The sequence below is a fragment of the Otolemur garnettii genome, unplaced genomic scaffold (genome assembly GCF_000181295.1).
Source record: "Otolemur garnettii isolate 467f Iridium unplaced genomic scaffold, OtoGar3 scaffold00016, whole genome shotgun sequence".
Classification (NCBI taxonomy): Eukaryota; Metazoa; Chordata; class Mammalia; order Primates; family Galagidae; genus Otolemur; species Otolemur garnettii.
Genome location: NW_003852411.1, coordinates 8,071,656 through 8,085,441, shown reverse-complemented (window position 1 = coordinate 8,085,441; position 13,786 = coordinate 8,071,656). Strand labels below are relative to the sequence as shown.

General features: G+C 37.8%; 1 protein-coding gene across 1 annotated transcript in view; it reads left to right on the top strand.

Moving 5' to 3' along the window:
• The window catches only part of HMCN1 (hemicentin 1), a 440,557-nt gene that overhangs the window by 232,223 nt on the left and 194,548 nt on the right, over positions 1 to 13,786 (top strand). Inside the window, 6 exon segments of the mRNA XM_003785789.2 lie at positions 1,510 to 1,622; positions 3,583 to 3,742; positions 4,363 to 4,531; positions 7,243 to 7,370; positions 8,870 to 9,142; positions 11,404 to 11,499. Of these exon segments, the coding sequence (XP_003785837.1) occupies positions 1,510 to 1,622; positions 3,583 to 3,742; positions 4,363 to 4,531; positions 7,243 to 7,370; positions 8,870 to 9,142; positions 11,404 to 11,499 (939 nt within the window).

Genomic DNA, 13,786 nt, shown 5'->3' with positions numbered 1-13,786 from the left:
AGGCAGCCATTTGGCACCAACTAAACCTAGCAACCACAGGGCGTGTGTATGAGATGAAGCCTCATACTTCTTTTTTCCTCTGCATTTGTGTTCATTAGCAGGGCCACTCTCTCATCATTCTGCCTCTCTACTTTTGAGAATACTCATGGAAGGCTCTCGAGAAATTTTCAGAGAAGGAATGAATGGATGCAAGTTTAAATGCCAATTAAAATGACAAACAGGTTAATTGTCATATTGGCACATTGATAATCTGGTAATAAACGTATCTTCCAAATCCAAATCTCATCAGATTTCAAAACTGTTGATTAAATTTGCCACTTTTCTATATTACTATCCCATTCGATAGGCGTTTAAGAAAATGGCTTCCATGTTGCCATAGTTGACAGCGTAGTTGATAGTCAAGTATTCCATGATGATTCTGAAAATTAAAAGTAGCCTGTAGTTCTTATTATTTAGGGCAAGGAGGTTTGCTCCCAACTCTTTAAGAAGAAATTATTCAAAGAATAAGCCCAGCCATAGGAAAATGTGAGTCTCTATCATCATCTATCTAATCTAAGCCTCTCAAAAATATTTTGCACTGAGGTCTCTGGTATCTCTTGTTATAGCAAACTTCTATTCCAGAGTAGTTATGATAATTCTGGAAAATTTTGATTTTAAGCAAAAGACATGATGAATGATTAGACTCCTAGGAGAAGTTCCAGTCTTGTCCTTCCAGCAGATGGAAAGGAAATGCCTGGTATATATATATTGAGCTCTTACTGTCTTCTTTAAGGAGTGTTAGGAATTTTTATGTATGGAAGATGCTTTAACCAAATCATTTGCTTAATTGAAATATACACAGATTTGAGTGATCTAACACTGACCTTTCCTCCTGCTTCTATTCATGTTAATTCTTCACTTGCTTTCTAAAGTCAAAGGCATGTTATTCTTAAAAAGATTGACATAATCCTGTCCTACTCTTTTAAATGTAAACTCCTAAGGTCTTTCAAATTTTACTGTAAAATTCTTTTCAAGAAAACAAATCATTTTATGTAGGTGAAGTTTGGCAGCTTGCAAGTGATTCTTGTATAGACAGATGTTTAAGACATTGTGGTTCAACAGCCCTTTTCTCTGAGGTGGGCTTATTTTGGCTCACTGCAGCTTAATGGGGAATGGCCCGTGATCAAAGATAGGCGTTAAATGTGGAAGGGTGTAATTCTGTTTTGGGTTTCCAGGAAAAAAAGAACTTTTCGTCAGTCAGTTCTCTTGTATTTTGGTTAGGAAGTTTAGTTTATTAGATATCATTCACTGCTTGATTTTAAGATTTCATTAAGTTTTCCAGATCATAATTATTGTATTTTATTTGTTTAGCATGCTCCCTTACAGAGATTACCCTACATTTCTATCAGAAAATGTTAAATTATTCATCGTTTTTACAACACATTATATACTGAACATGTTCAATTTCAACCATACGATGCTAAGTGGAAAAACAGGTGCTCAGATTCTGCATCCTGCTTCCCTTTCCAGTTCTGCCGACCATTCAGCACGGGCAGCAGGTGCTGAGTACGATTGAAGGCGTTCCCGTCACTCTGCCATGCAGGGCAAGTGGGATTCCCAAACCGTCTGTCATCTGGTCCAAGGTAAATGACACATTGAGTCCTGTTTCCTGAAGAGCAGAGTGTGAAGATCGTTTGGAAATTATCTGCAGAGTCTTGAGCAGTAGAGTGGGGGATTAAGAAATGGAAGGCATGGGGACGTTCAGGAAGGGATTCACAGGGCTGGTTGTCTTTATGACCAGACTGATCATTTTTAATGTGCGAGGAACCCTCCAAGCAGCCATGCAGGTGCACCTCAGAGATCCCACTGAGGGACTGGAAGTGGGACATTTATACAGGACTTGTGCCCCCTCTCCCTACTGAGAATTACCACACCTGCACTTGCTGGGCACGGATGAGTGGCCTTGTAGGGTTTTGGATAAAGCCCTGAGGCTGAAGTGCTTGAAGTCTGCCCTTGACAGGGTACACGGAGCTGTCCACTAGAGCTGGGCTGAAACTGAAGGCGGAAGGGATGTGGCAAGGGTAAAATACAGTCTGCTACAACATGTAACATGTTTAGGAAAGCTCCTGGCACAGGCTGTGCTGTAGAAGGATTCATTGCTGTGTTGCTGATGCTCCTTAAGCATTAGGTAGGTGATTTCACTCAAGACCTTTTAAGGACCCTCCACCTAGTATGACTGTGTGAATTTCCCTACTTATAAAGTTCTATGGTATAGTCACAACTCCCATGTATTACTAAAAATTATAAGACTCATATGCAAATAATTCATTCCCCTCTATATGCCTGTCACATTGTTGCCCAGCTTTTACTAGTATTTTTGTTTGTTACCTGTATTTTTGTAGTGAGGAAAAAACCATTTCCTGGAAGTTCTTTCCATCTTTGAACAGCCATGGAGATGACATTTTCTGTTAATTAATTTATGGAAAGGAGTCTGGTAAAGTAACATAAAGATATGACATAATAATGAAATGTGGCACTTGGATGATTAGAAGCCTTAGTGTTTTGTCACATCATCTAGTTTTGCTTATTTAAAAATCTCTGAAATATGAAGAAGTTGGTATCAACATCTATAAACATGTAAAAAAATTTTCAAATATTGGACACAAAAGTGACAATGGTGAAGTCACAAAACATCACAAAAGTCACAGTGATGATCCCAAACTTTACTGTATACAGCACTGAGTAGAAGTTTAATGCATTTTGGCTCGGCGCCCATACTACAGTGGTTATGGTACCACATACACTGAGGGTGGCAGGTTTGAGTCCAGCCCTAGCCAGCTAAACAACAATGAATGATGACAAATGCAACAAAAAATAGCCAGGTGTTATGGCGGGCACTGGTAGTTCCAGCTACTTGGGAGGCTGAGGCAAAAGAATTGCTTAAGGCCAAGAGTTTGAGGTGGCTGTGAACTGTGACACCACAGCACTCTACTGAGGGTGACACAGTGAGACTCTGTCTCAAATTTAAAAAAAAAAAAAGTTTATTGCATTTTAAGGAAATGCAAAAGTGAAATTTTTCCAGACTGGTCTTTGTGCTGCCAGGTCCTGAGGTGAAGAATTTGAGCTCCAGAGACCCATAGGTTTCAGTCCCAGCTCTATCACTAACCGGGTTTGTGATCTTGAGCAAGTTCTCCACCCTTCCCCCACCACCTCCTTGTGCTCTAATCTCTGAGTTGTAAGAAAGGGGGTGCGATAACTCCTACTCATAATACTGTTGTGCGCATGAAAATAGTTAATCCATGTGAAGGGCTCCAAACAAAGCCCAGAGTAGCCTAAGCACTCCCTGCACCACAAGCCTTACTATGACTGCTGTGCTCTACCTTTTTAAATTAGGTAGCTCTGGAAGAACAGGGACATGGGAAATATCACTTTTCACATTTTTATTTGCCTAATTTTTCTTTTAAATAGTGTTCTTCAAATTATCATTTTTAAATTTAGTCTCTACCCTCCTTGGGGTGTTTTCTTTCTCTTTTCCTCTTCCAGACATGAAGTCATTCTTTTATGGTCTTAAAATAACTTGTTGCTTTATGGTATGTTTTGCAGAAAGGAGAGCTGATTTCAACTGGCAGTGCTAAATTTTCAGCAGGGGCTGATGGAAGTCTCTATGTGGTGTCACCAGGAGGTGAAGAGAGCGGGGAGTACGTCTGCACTGCCACCAATGCGGCTGGCTATGCCAGACGGAAAGTTCAGCTGACGGTCTATGGTGAGAGCTGGTGGAGGAATGCTTGTTGGTTGGTTTGGTTTATTGACATTTTCTTTCGGGGCCAAAGCTCACAGTTCTTTCTCAAATACTGTTACCAGATGGCTGTACCCCTAAATTGCTCCCCCAAATTTATATTTTTTACAAAAATGCATTTTTTTATTGCCAGTCCAAATCACTCTACTTAGATTCTGATTTTAAAGAATGCAATCGTTAGAGTCCGTTGGAAAATTTTTTATGGTGTTTTCCCAAGAAGTGTGCTTGTTACACCCAACCCTCTTCAGTCATACCATTCAGTTAAAACGCTTAGCAAAGCCAGACCTCAGCTATGTCTTGGGGAGTGCTCTGCCTTGAGGGGTTACTTTTATAGATGATCTAAAACGGCTTTTCAGCCAAGCTCTTGATTGTGTTCTGAAAGGAACTGTGGAAAAGGGAAACCTTCTTGTCACTTCTGACAGTAAGCATATGAATGGGTAGTTTCTGATATGTCCTGAAACTTTGAAATAAACAGCATCGTTTCATAAATTTCATAAGGACATGAGTAGGCCACATTTTAATGCAAATTAAACTGTGTTTTGTATTCAGTGTGCTATTTCCCTTCCAAAACATGTGTTTATTTTTAGTAAGGCCCAGAGTGTTTGGAGACCTCCGAGGACTGTCCCAGGATAAACCTGTTGAGATCTCCGTCCTTGCAGGGGAAGAGGTGACACTTCCATGTGAAGTGAAGAGCTTACCCCCACCCATAATTACGTGGGCCAAAGAAACCCAGCTCATTTCTCCATTCTCTCCAAGGTAGGAGTTCTGGGATGAGTCACAACCCGCAGAAACAGATGGCTGTGCCTGTTCAGGTTTACAAATGTCTCAAAAAAGAACTTTTAAATTTGGGGTAATTCACATGTACATCTGAGCCTACAGAAAATATAGTACCTCACTTCTAAATCATGCTTCTGATGTCTTTAATGTCAGAAACGCTAACATTTCAGCTTTGCCAGAATTTCCCACTGGTGCATTTTATAAGGTAGTTATTAAAGAGAGCAGATTTATATGTAGATTCCTGTTAGCTCAATGCATATAACATACACAGAATTCCATCAATCCTGTGGGAACCATAAAACACAATAGACACTCTAATGTCTAGGATTTGACTTTCATTGGATGGTTTTGTAAATCTTCTTAATTAAACCCGTATGCAAATAGAGGCCCATTGCGACAATACACTGTATTAATGGGCTAAATGACATGGCAAGAAGAAGGCCAGAGCTTTAAGAATACATCCTTTGCGGCCATCCAGCTGAGTTTACGTTTATCTCTGCCGCTTAAATCTGTCCTGAAACTTTTGGCAGTTTTTCAAGGGATCTCTATGAACCTCAGAGTTCCTATGTGTAAAATGGGGATGATACTTACGTGAGAGGATCATATATGTACATTTCCCCTTTTCCTGTTCTCAGGGACCATTTGATGTCAAGGTCATGCCAAAAGTTATGGGTAGAATAAGAATGGCAGTCTCTAAACTGTAATTGACTCTTAGACTCAGTAATTTCTAATTATGAAAGTATTAATATGTGCTAGTATAGTTTTCGTACTGCTGGGGAGGCAAGTAAACAATTAAACTACAGCATTTAAAATGATGTAGGTAATTATATGATTTTATTGGTTTTAAGAAAAATGTTTTGAATATTTTGAGTAAAAGTATTACGGTGTTACAGATAAAATTAAGTTTCAGTTTTTTTCCTTTCCCAGTCATAGTTTCTTGTAGAGCAAACACTGCCACAAACTTGGTATGTCCTTTCCCAGTGTAGAAAACCATTTCCTTTCTTTTGAATTTTGTTTTGTGTTTCTGTTTTCAATTTGTCATTGTAACATATCGTATATTATTGTTTTACTACTTGCTTTGTTAAATCAGCGTTTGTCTACTATGATCCATATAGATTCATTTCATTCATCTTTAGCTACTATGTACATAGTCTACATTTTATTTTACTATTCTCTATTTGTGGACATTCTAGATCCTTATTTCTTTTTTTGTTGTTGTTGTTTGTTTCATTTTATAAAGAAGATAGGTGAGTATACTATGTCTATCATTCCATATACACATGTGTGAGTTTCTGTAGGACCCAAACCTGGAACTGCAATTTCTGGTCATAACAAATTTCTATTTCCAGCTTTGGCAATTAGACATTGCCAAATTGCTCTCCAAATGGGGAGTTTTGATTTACCCATCTGCTAAGACAAAAAGGTGTACCTGTTTCCATGTTCTAATCAATGACTAACTAGTAATTGACTGACTTAAACATTTTTGCAGTTAATGGGTATGAAACAGTATCTTGCAGTTGTTTTAATTGTCATGTGACTGATTTTAAGCGAGCCGGCAACACTTTCACCTGTTTGTTAGCTGTTTGTGGTCTTGGTGAATTGGCTGTAAATCTGCTGTACAGAGTCCTAGCGACTCATGTTTTCATATAGAACACAGAAATTTGGTCTTTGTTCTTGGTAATGATCTTTGGTCTGTTTTATGTATTGAAAATATCTCTCACTCTATTGCTGGAGTTTTACATTTATTTATGTATGATATCTTTGGTTGTACAGAAGTTTTAAATTCTTAAGCAGCACAATGTATCAATCTATTCTTTTTTAGATCTTTTTGGTATCTTCTTAACATGAAGAAGATTGTAAACATAACCTCCAATGTGTTGTTCTAGTATATTAAGTTTCATTTTCCACAGTTAGGGCTTTGATCTGAATTTGCATTTTGTGTATAGCATTAGGTAGTGCTCTAATTTTATTTACTCATTTTTCCCATTTGGAAAGCCAGTTGCCCAGTATCATTTTTGAATAGTGAATACTTTCTTTGCTTGTTGTAATATTACCTGCAATATTGCATATGACATGTTGAGGTCTCGTATCCACTTCAGTCTTTTTTGAGATCTCTGTTCTTAACTGTCTATTTGTGTATCTCTGAGCCAATAGCACACTTTCTTTGACTGGGCTTTATAAGAACTCTTGATGAGGGAGATCTATCTAGCTTCTGCCCCCCCAAACAACTATTTTAGCATAATTTAATAACATTTTTATATGTATAACCACTTCATCCAACTATATTACTATTCAGAAGAAGGAATATATTCAAAAAATGTTTCGGATCATATACTTACCTTCGTTTGCCTTTATTTTAACACACTAAATATTTTTATGGAGCAGTGTAGAAAACAGTAAAACGTCCAAAATAAATTCAACGTTTACACTTGCTTTGGATAGCTGCAACTTAGCAAAGAGATGTATAATTATTTAATGATTTTGGACCAGAAGGTTAAATTGAAAATAAAAGAAGACCAATTCGGGGTTTGCAAGAGCATCATACTGAACACACAAGCTACATATGAAAATGCCTGATGTCTAAGATACGTATATGCTCTGCAGATGGGAGAATGTTTTCAAACCTGCTTGCACAGTTTAGATTCTCGTGTTGTTTGGTGGTTTCTGACCATGTGGTTTCTTCCTTTCAGACACATGTTCCTTCCATCTGGTTCAATGAAGATCTCTGAGACCCGGCTTTCAGATACGGGGATGTACCTTTGTGTTGCCACCAATATTGCTGGGAATGTGACTCAATATGTTAAATTAAATGTCCATGGTGAGTTTTGAAATAACGGCATATAATAACCCTAAGAATTGGCCACAGGGAAATTCATAATCTCAGTTACTTGGATAGTTAACCTTTAAAATGTATGTAGAATGATTACAGAGCAATTTTTTTTTAAATATGAGCCTTGTGATTTTTTTCATTTACTTTGAAAAATGTATCTGTTGCCTATAAGCCTTCCTTTTCTTTCCTTTTTTAAAAGAACCATATTAAATATTTGGATCTTGAAGTTTCTAGTTACTCATAGTGATTTATAACTATTGTGGATACATAGTAGAAAAAATTATGTATTTATACTGGTGGTATATTGTAGAAGCTAATCTCAAAGAAAAATTTCATAGTGTTCCAATAGTCATTTTTGATATTTAAAGAGCTCAGCAACTGAAACAATTCTGTATCCTGGGGTTCTTTGACTAACTTAAACCTCTCTGGGTGGTTGGCTTCATTCCTCCAATTTGCCACAGACTATCCAATTATTTATTCATTGAACACATTGAGTACGTACTCTAACCCAGGCATTCTGTAGTTGACAGATATTCAAATATCAGAAGAAATTTCCCCAGACAGTATTGATCTGATTTCATTCTCAGATCATTCATTCACTGCAATCACGTCCTATTGCTCAGAGGGTTTGAAAGCCGATGAGAGTTCTGTCATTTGTTAGTTCTAGGGCATTAAGCTTATTACCTAACCTTTCTTGTTTTTAGTTTTAGCATTCATAAATTGATATTAGTATCGAACTTACAAGGTAGTGCATGGCAAGCTTTAGTGAGTGTTCATTCAATATTGAATTAAGGAAAAAAGATAGAGAAATTAGGCTTTTAGGAATGTATGAGACATAAATTTTAATCATATCCTTGTGGGTTAGCTCAGTTCTACAGTATACGATACATGCATGTGGAAACCAAGAAAGTTGTGCCAGTGTTTTGATAAATTACCTCATAAATCCCTGAAGGAAAGTAGATAAAGGCTCTATTATAGAGGCTATATGTGATTCTCATCTCTGAAATTAGCAGAGGCTTTTATGAGAAAATTTTCTTATTGTCTGACTAATCCTTCCACAAAGAGAACAAAAACTGAGTACATAGAGAGAAATACTTTTTGTTTTACTTATAGAAATTACCTGGATTTCCTTTAAAGACAGTATAAAAACGTTAAATTATTTATACATGAAAGGAAACCTAACATTTTTAAAGGCTCGCTATTCCTCACGTTTGGAACCAAGAGTTTTATATTTATTATTTCTTATAATCCTTGCCGTGTACTGGTATTACAGTTTATTTTGCCTGAATCATCAAGAAATAGGCTTCAGGAAGTTCCCTGACTTTGCTGTGGGTCACACGGCCGGGAAGTGACCCAAACCCAGGTTGTTCACCTCTTGAGATTATCCTACTTTTCCATGCTGCGTCTTGGTAGAGAGTTCTCATTCGGGAAAAATGAAGGGATTTTTAAAAATGGAATTGTTCTTAACACTCAATTGTTGTTTCCAGTTCCTCCAAAGATTCAGCGTGGCCCTAAACAGATGAAAGTCCAAGTCGGTCAAAGAGTGGACATTCTGTGTAATGTGCAAGGGACCCCTGCTCCTGTGATCACCTGGCATAAAGACCGAAGCAGCGTGCTGGCTGATGGCGTGCAGCACATTAGCAGTCCAGATGGAACTTTAAGCATCCAGCACGCCATGCCCGCAGATGCTGGCGTATACACATGTGTTGCTACTAACATAGCAGGCAGTGATGAAACGGAGATAACACTCCATGTCCAAGGTGATGTTTGATGTATGAAAACATATGTGTGGTGGGGCGGGTGTGGATTAAGGGGAAACTCCCTTGGAGTCTATGTAGAATAGTTTGGATAATCTTAAATCCCTTTAGGAAGTTTTTTTTACATAACTTTTATAACTCTTTAACTTTGAAAGGAGAACCATTCCAGAAAGAAATGAAACTATGCTGTTACTAAACACGCAGCCGTTTCTGGATGTTGACTTTTGAGAAAGAAGTGGCCGTGGATGATGCTGTAGAAACAGCCCTAGATGGAGCTCCACCCACTGTTTGGGGTTTGGGAGAAATTGTGGGCGGAGGGAGTTAGAGTAGGATTTCACCTCACAGTGGCTGGGTGCACTCAAAACAGAGCCCCGGGTCATCCAGGTCTGCTACGCTGCCGTTGATGTTGACCTTGTTGTGAGGGTTTAAAGATCAGTATTTCTTCCTTCAAGCGATTGGTCCTTATTGAGCTCCTGCCAGGTATCTGTTGCATTTTAGTTAGTGTTGAGGAAAGTGGCCAAACACTTGCTTTTATGAGCTGTTCTAGTGTGAGCAGACAGAAAGCAATCAAATAAACACGAAATGCAGATTGTGGGAAGTACTGTGTAGAAAGTTAAAATAGGATGATGGCCCTGGCAGTGGCTACTTTAGATTGGATTATCAAGCTGGACTTCTCTAAGGAGATGATATTTACAGTGAGATCTTATGGACTAAGAGGAATCAGCCACATGGAATTCGGTGGAAAGAACATTCCTATTAGAGGGAGTACTAATAAAAAGATAAGAAGAGATAAGTAGGTATAGCATAATACTTAGCACAGTCCTAAATAATTTTTAGCAGTGTACTATAGGCATTGATTAGTGTTACTACTGCCCTAAGTATTGATATAGTTCTAAGGTACCTGGCACATGGCAGTTCTTTTGGATGGTTGGCCAGAACACTGATGGAGAGGTTGTCCTGTTCATTCATTCATTCGACAAACTTTATTTGGTCACTCACATTTATAGCTGAATGGAAAAGATAGGCATTTATGAAATAATCTCACAAGTACATAATTATACTTTGGTTAATGCCATCATAAAATGGTTAAATAATATATATAACATTTTAACAGAAAGACAAATAAGAGAAGGCTTCCCTAGGGTGGGTGCTTGTTAGTTGAGATTAGAAGGAAGGGGAGAAGCGAGGAGCAGTATTTGCTGGAGATGGTGGAGAGAAACTTTCAGGATAAGGACAGAATGCAAAGAGTTAGGTATGTAATACTTTGGAGACCCTGAAGTAAATCAATCAATCAGTCAATCAGTCAATCAAATCTGCATTCCAGACTGAGGGCTGAGTGATGAGTGATGAAGCTAGAGACATAATCATGGGGCAGATTATCCAAGACCTATGAAGCCAGATAAATTAATTTATATTTTATTCCAAATGTAATGAAAAAACTCTGAGGCATTATAACTGGAAAGTGATATGGCTGACTCAGGATTTTGAAAGATCTCTCTTTAGGGAAAAGAACTCTTTTGCTGGAGAAGATTAGGGGTCATTGCTATAGGCTACCACAGTAGCTCAGGCAAATTGCGATGGTATGGGGGAAATACGGGAATAGACTCAAAAAACAATTGGGAAAGAATGCCTCAGACATGGTGATGGATTGGATATGGGAGTCTCATGAATAACGCCAGTTTCTTTGTGAGATGAATGGATGGTGAGGCTGTTCACAGAGCTGGGATGTCTTCATACGGTGTGCTGAAGAAAACACATGTCTGAGACTTTTAGCCTGTGGACACAATGAGGACAAGTAATGGTGCTATTAGAGGAGCCAGTGATCAGATTTGTGTTTCACAGAGAGTGTTCTGGCGGCTGTGCAGAACATCAGTCCACAGGGAAACATGTTTGAGAACAGGATCCCAATAAGAAGCCTAGTGAAATATTTCCAGTAAGAGAAAGTAAGGATTGGAGATAAGCAGTGACCTTAAGGATAGAGAGTGATATACAGATATGTGAATGTATCATATGGTTGACTAGATGTGGAGGTCAGGAGTAAGGGAGAAAGAAAGATGCATGGTTGGATCATATGCCTTATGAAGGAATAAGGGAAGTAAGAACAGGGGAATTTTGAGGCCTTATGTAAGGCCCTGGGTCACATCCCTGTAGAAATGTCAGGCAGCTGGAAGTATAAATCATCAATGCCTGTGGTTGTTGATGCCCCAGGAGAATTTAAAATTGCCTAAGGAAAGTATATGATAATGCATTTATTTTTCCAACAGAGCCACCTACATTGGAAGATCTAGAACCTCCCTATAACACTCCATTCCAGGAAAGAGTGGTCAACCAACGCATTGCATTCCCATGCCCTGCAAAAGGTGCGTGACACTCAGAGATGTGGACATTGGCATGACAGTTTAGCTTTCCAGAATTCTATATTGAATCCCCAGAATCTTTACAAAATTCCACCTGTCAGTCCCTGTTATAACATTTGAGCATAATATAAACTAACCTCTCCTTCAAGTAACATCTCTTGGATTTGGCATGTTTTTCCCTGCCAGGTATTTTATCACCTATGGAAAGACCTTCTGTTCCTTCAAACTTGCCTAATCTAGTTTGTTTTCCAGCTAGTTCATGCCTTTCTTGCTACTTCTCATTTCATTCCCTTTTTTGGCAAGGTTTCTCTTTAAAATATGACATCTACAACTATTCACAATATTTCAGAGTTATCTCAATCAGTCAGTGATTAAATTAGGATAATCCTTGTGTTTGTTCTAGACACTTCTAAAAAACTCTTTTCCTAAATCCACTCTCCATTGGGCCAGGGTGTGACTTATCTCTTGAAGGTTTATCCAAACTCTACTTTTTCCTGAATTTCTGGACTTTCTATCCCACTATGCTTCCTAGCAAAGGATTGCTATTATCTCTCCTCAGGGGGATGCAAAAGAAGGCTTGTCATTATCACCCTTATGTTGGGTGCCAAGTAGGTGATTAAGACATCCTGTCTTTCAGGTGTACAGTCATCTGCAATGATTCACACTAGATTTGCAGCAATTCTGGCAAAGTCTAAGTGGTAGTCCCTCCATAACCCCCTAGAAGGCCCCCAGTGGCCTGTACCACTTGTGCTCCCACACGTGGCTCGTGGCACTTGTTTCTGGATGCAGCAGCAAGGAAAGGTCCTCATGCTGTGTCCATTTCTGTAGGAAGCTTTTGTGTCTCTCCATGGTAGCAGTCGTCAGTGATTACTCTATATTCTATCAATGTTTAAAGAAAGATAACTTTAACACACTTTTCAGATATCTAAAGATCTGTCATTAGCTATTCTTAGAGCCAGTGAGAATTAGGGAGGCCTGGAGAGGGAAGCTTTGGGAGGGTGTAAATTTAAGTGAGTACTGTGGGTGCTCAACATGGCTGGGTGAGCCCATTGGCACCTATGTGCTTGTCCTCCCCAGATCCTGTGAGTGATTCCAAGATGTTTTCTTACTTTTGAATTCCCCTTTCCACTTTGAAAAATCAGCTCTTCCCAGCTCCTCATTTTTATCCAGAATATAATACTTGAGTTAATTTACAGATCTTTTGTATGAATTTCATTTTGACCAGGGTTGCTCTAACATCTATAACTTAAAGATAAGGTAATGTCTTTCTTTTAATTTATTCATTTTTTATTTATGACCTCAACAAATATTAATTAAGAAGTCTGATTGAAGTACATAAGGAAATGAGTGGAATGTAAGGAAATGATTGTAATCTTTTCTTGACAATATAGGCAGGAAACTAGAGTTAATGAGTTGTAACTTTTCTACTACATAAGTCAACATTTTACTAAAGGTACAATTAAACAGGCCAATCTTTTATTTTTTTCCACAAATAGAACTTTCATAGTCACTTTTACAATACTTTAACTCAATTTGAGTGTAACCTCAATGACACATTCTGTGTATTTCTGCTGTTCTTTTGTATGAATCCTGGATTATATGTTCATATTTTAATATTTTTATTATCCTTAATACAAGATTGTTGACAATGTCCTAGGTAATCATGTAATTTTATTTAGTATTTTTTTTCTTTCTATCTTTATAGAGATTAAGGAAATTTTTAAGTGCTTAGAATAGAGCCTGGCACATTGGTAGCTAGATAAATAAATTCTTAATATAAAGTTAATGTTTGTCTATTTAAAATATTCCTTTTGACTCTAATATACATTCTCAGATAGTTTTATCATTTTTTCCCCATGAGCACATCATTTCCATTCACTCTGTTGGTCATAAATAAATCCAGGGAAGCAATTCTGGTCACTGTTTTCTCAACTTTTTTTTAATGGAAATAACCTATTTTCTTTGTTTAGCAGAATGCTATGTCCAAAAGACACATGGATGGTAGAATTTCCTCATCTCTACTATATCAGGATTTTTTACAAAGTGAATTATAAAACATCATTTTCGCACATCATTAATGTACTTTCTTGGGTTGGGCAATCTTCTTGTTTTATTTTTGTAACATATCTTATTTTCATACTTATTTTTACTCCATCTAATGACCTCAACAAACATTAATTAAGTGAGTACTGTGGGTGCTCAACTCAAGAGCCCAAGCTCTTACCATGTCTAGTTAGGAGAATTAATATAGCTTTTTCTTCTGCTAATCACTGTGAACTTGCCAACAAAA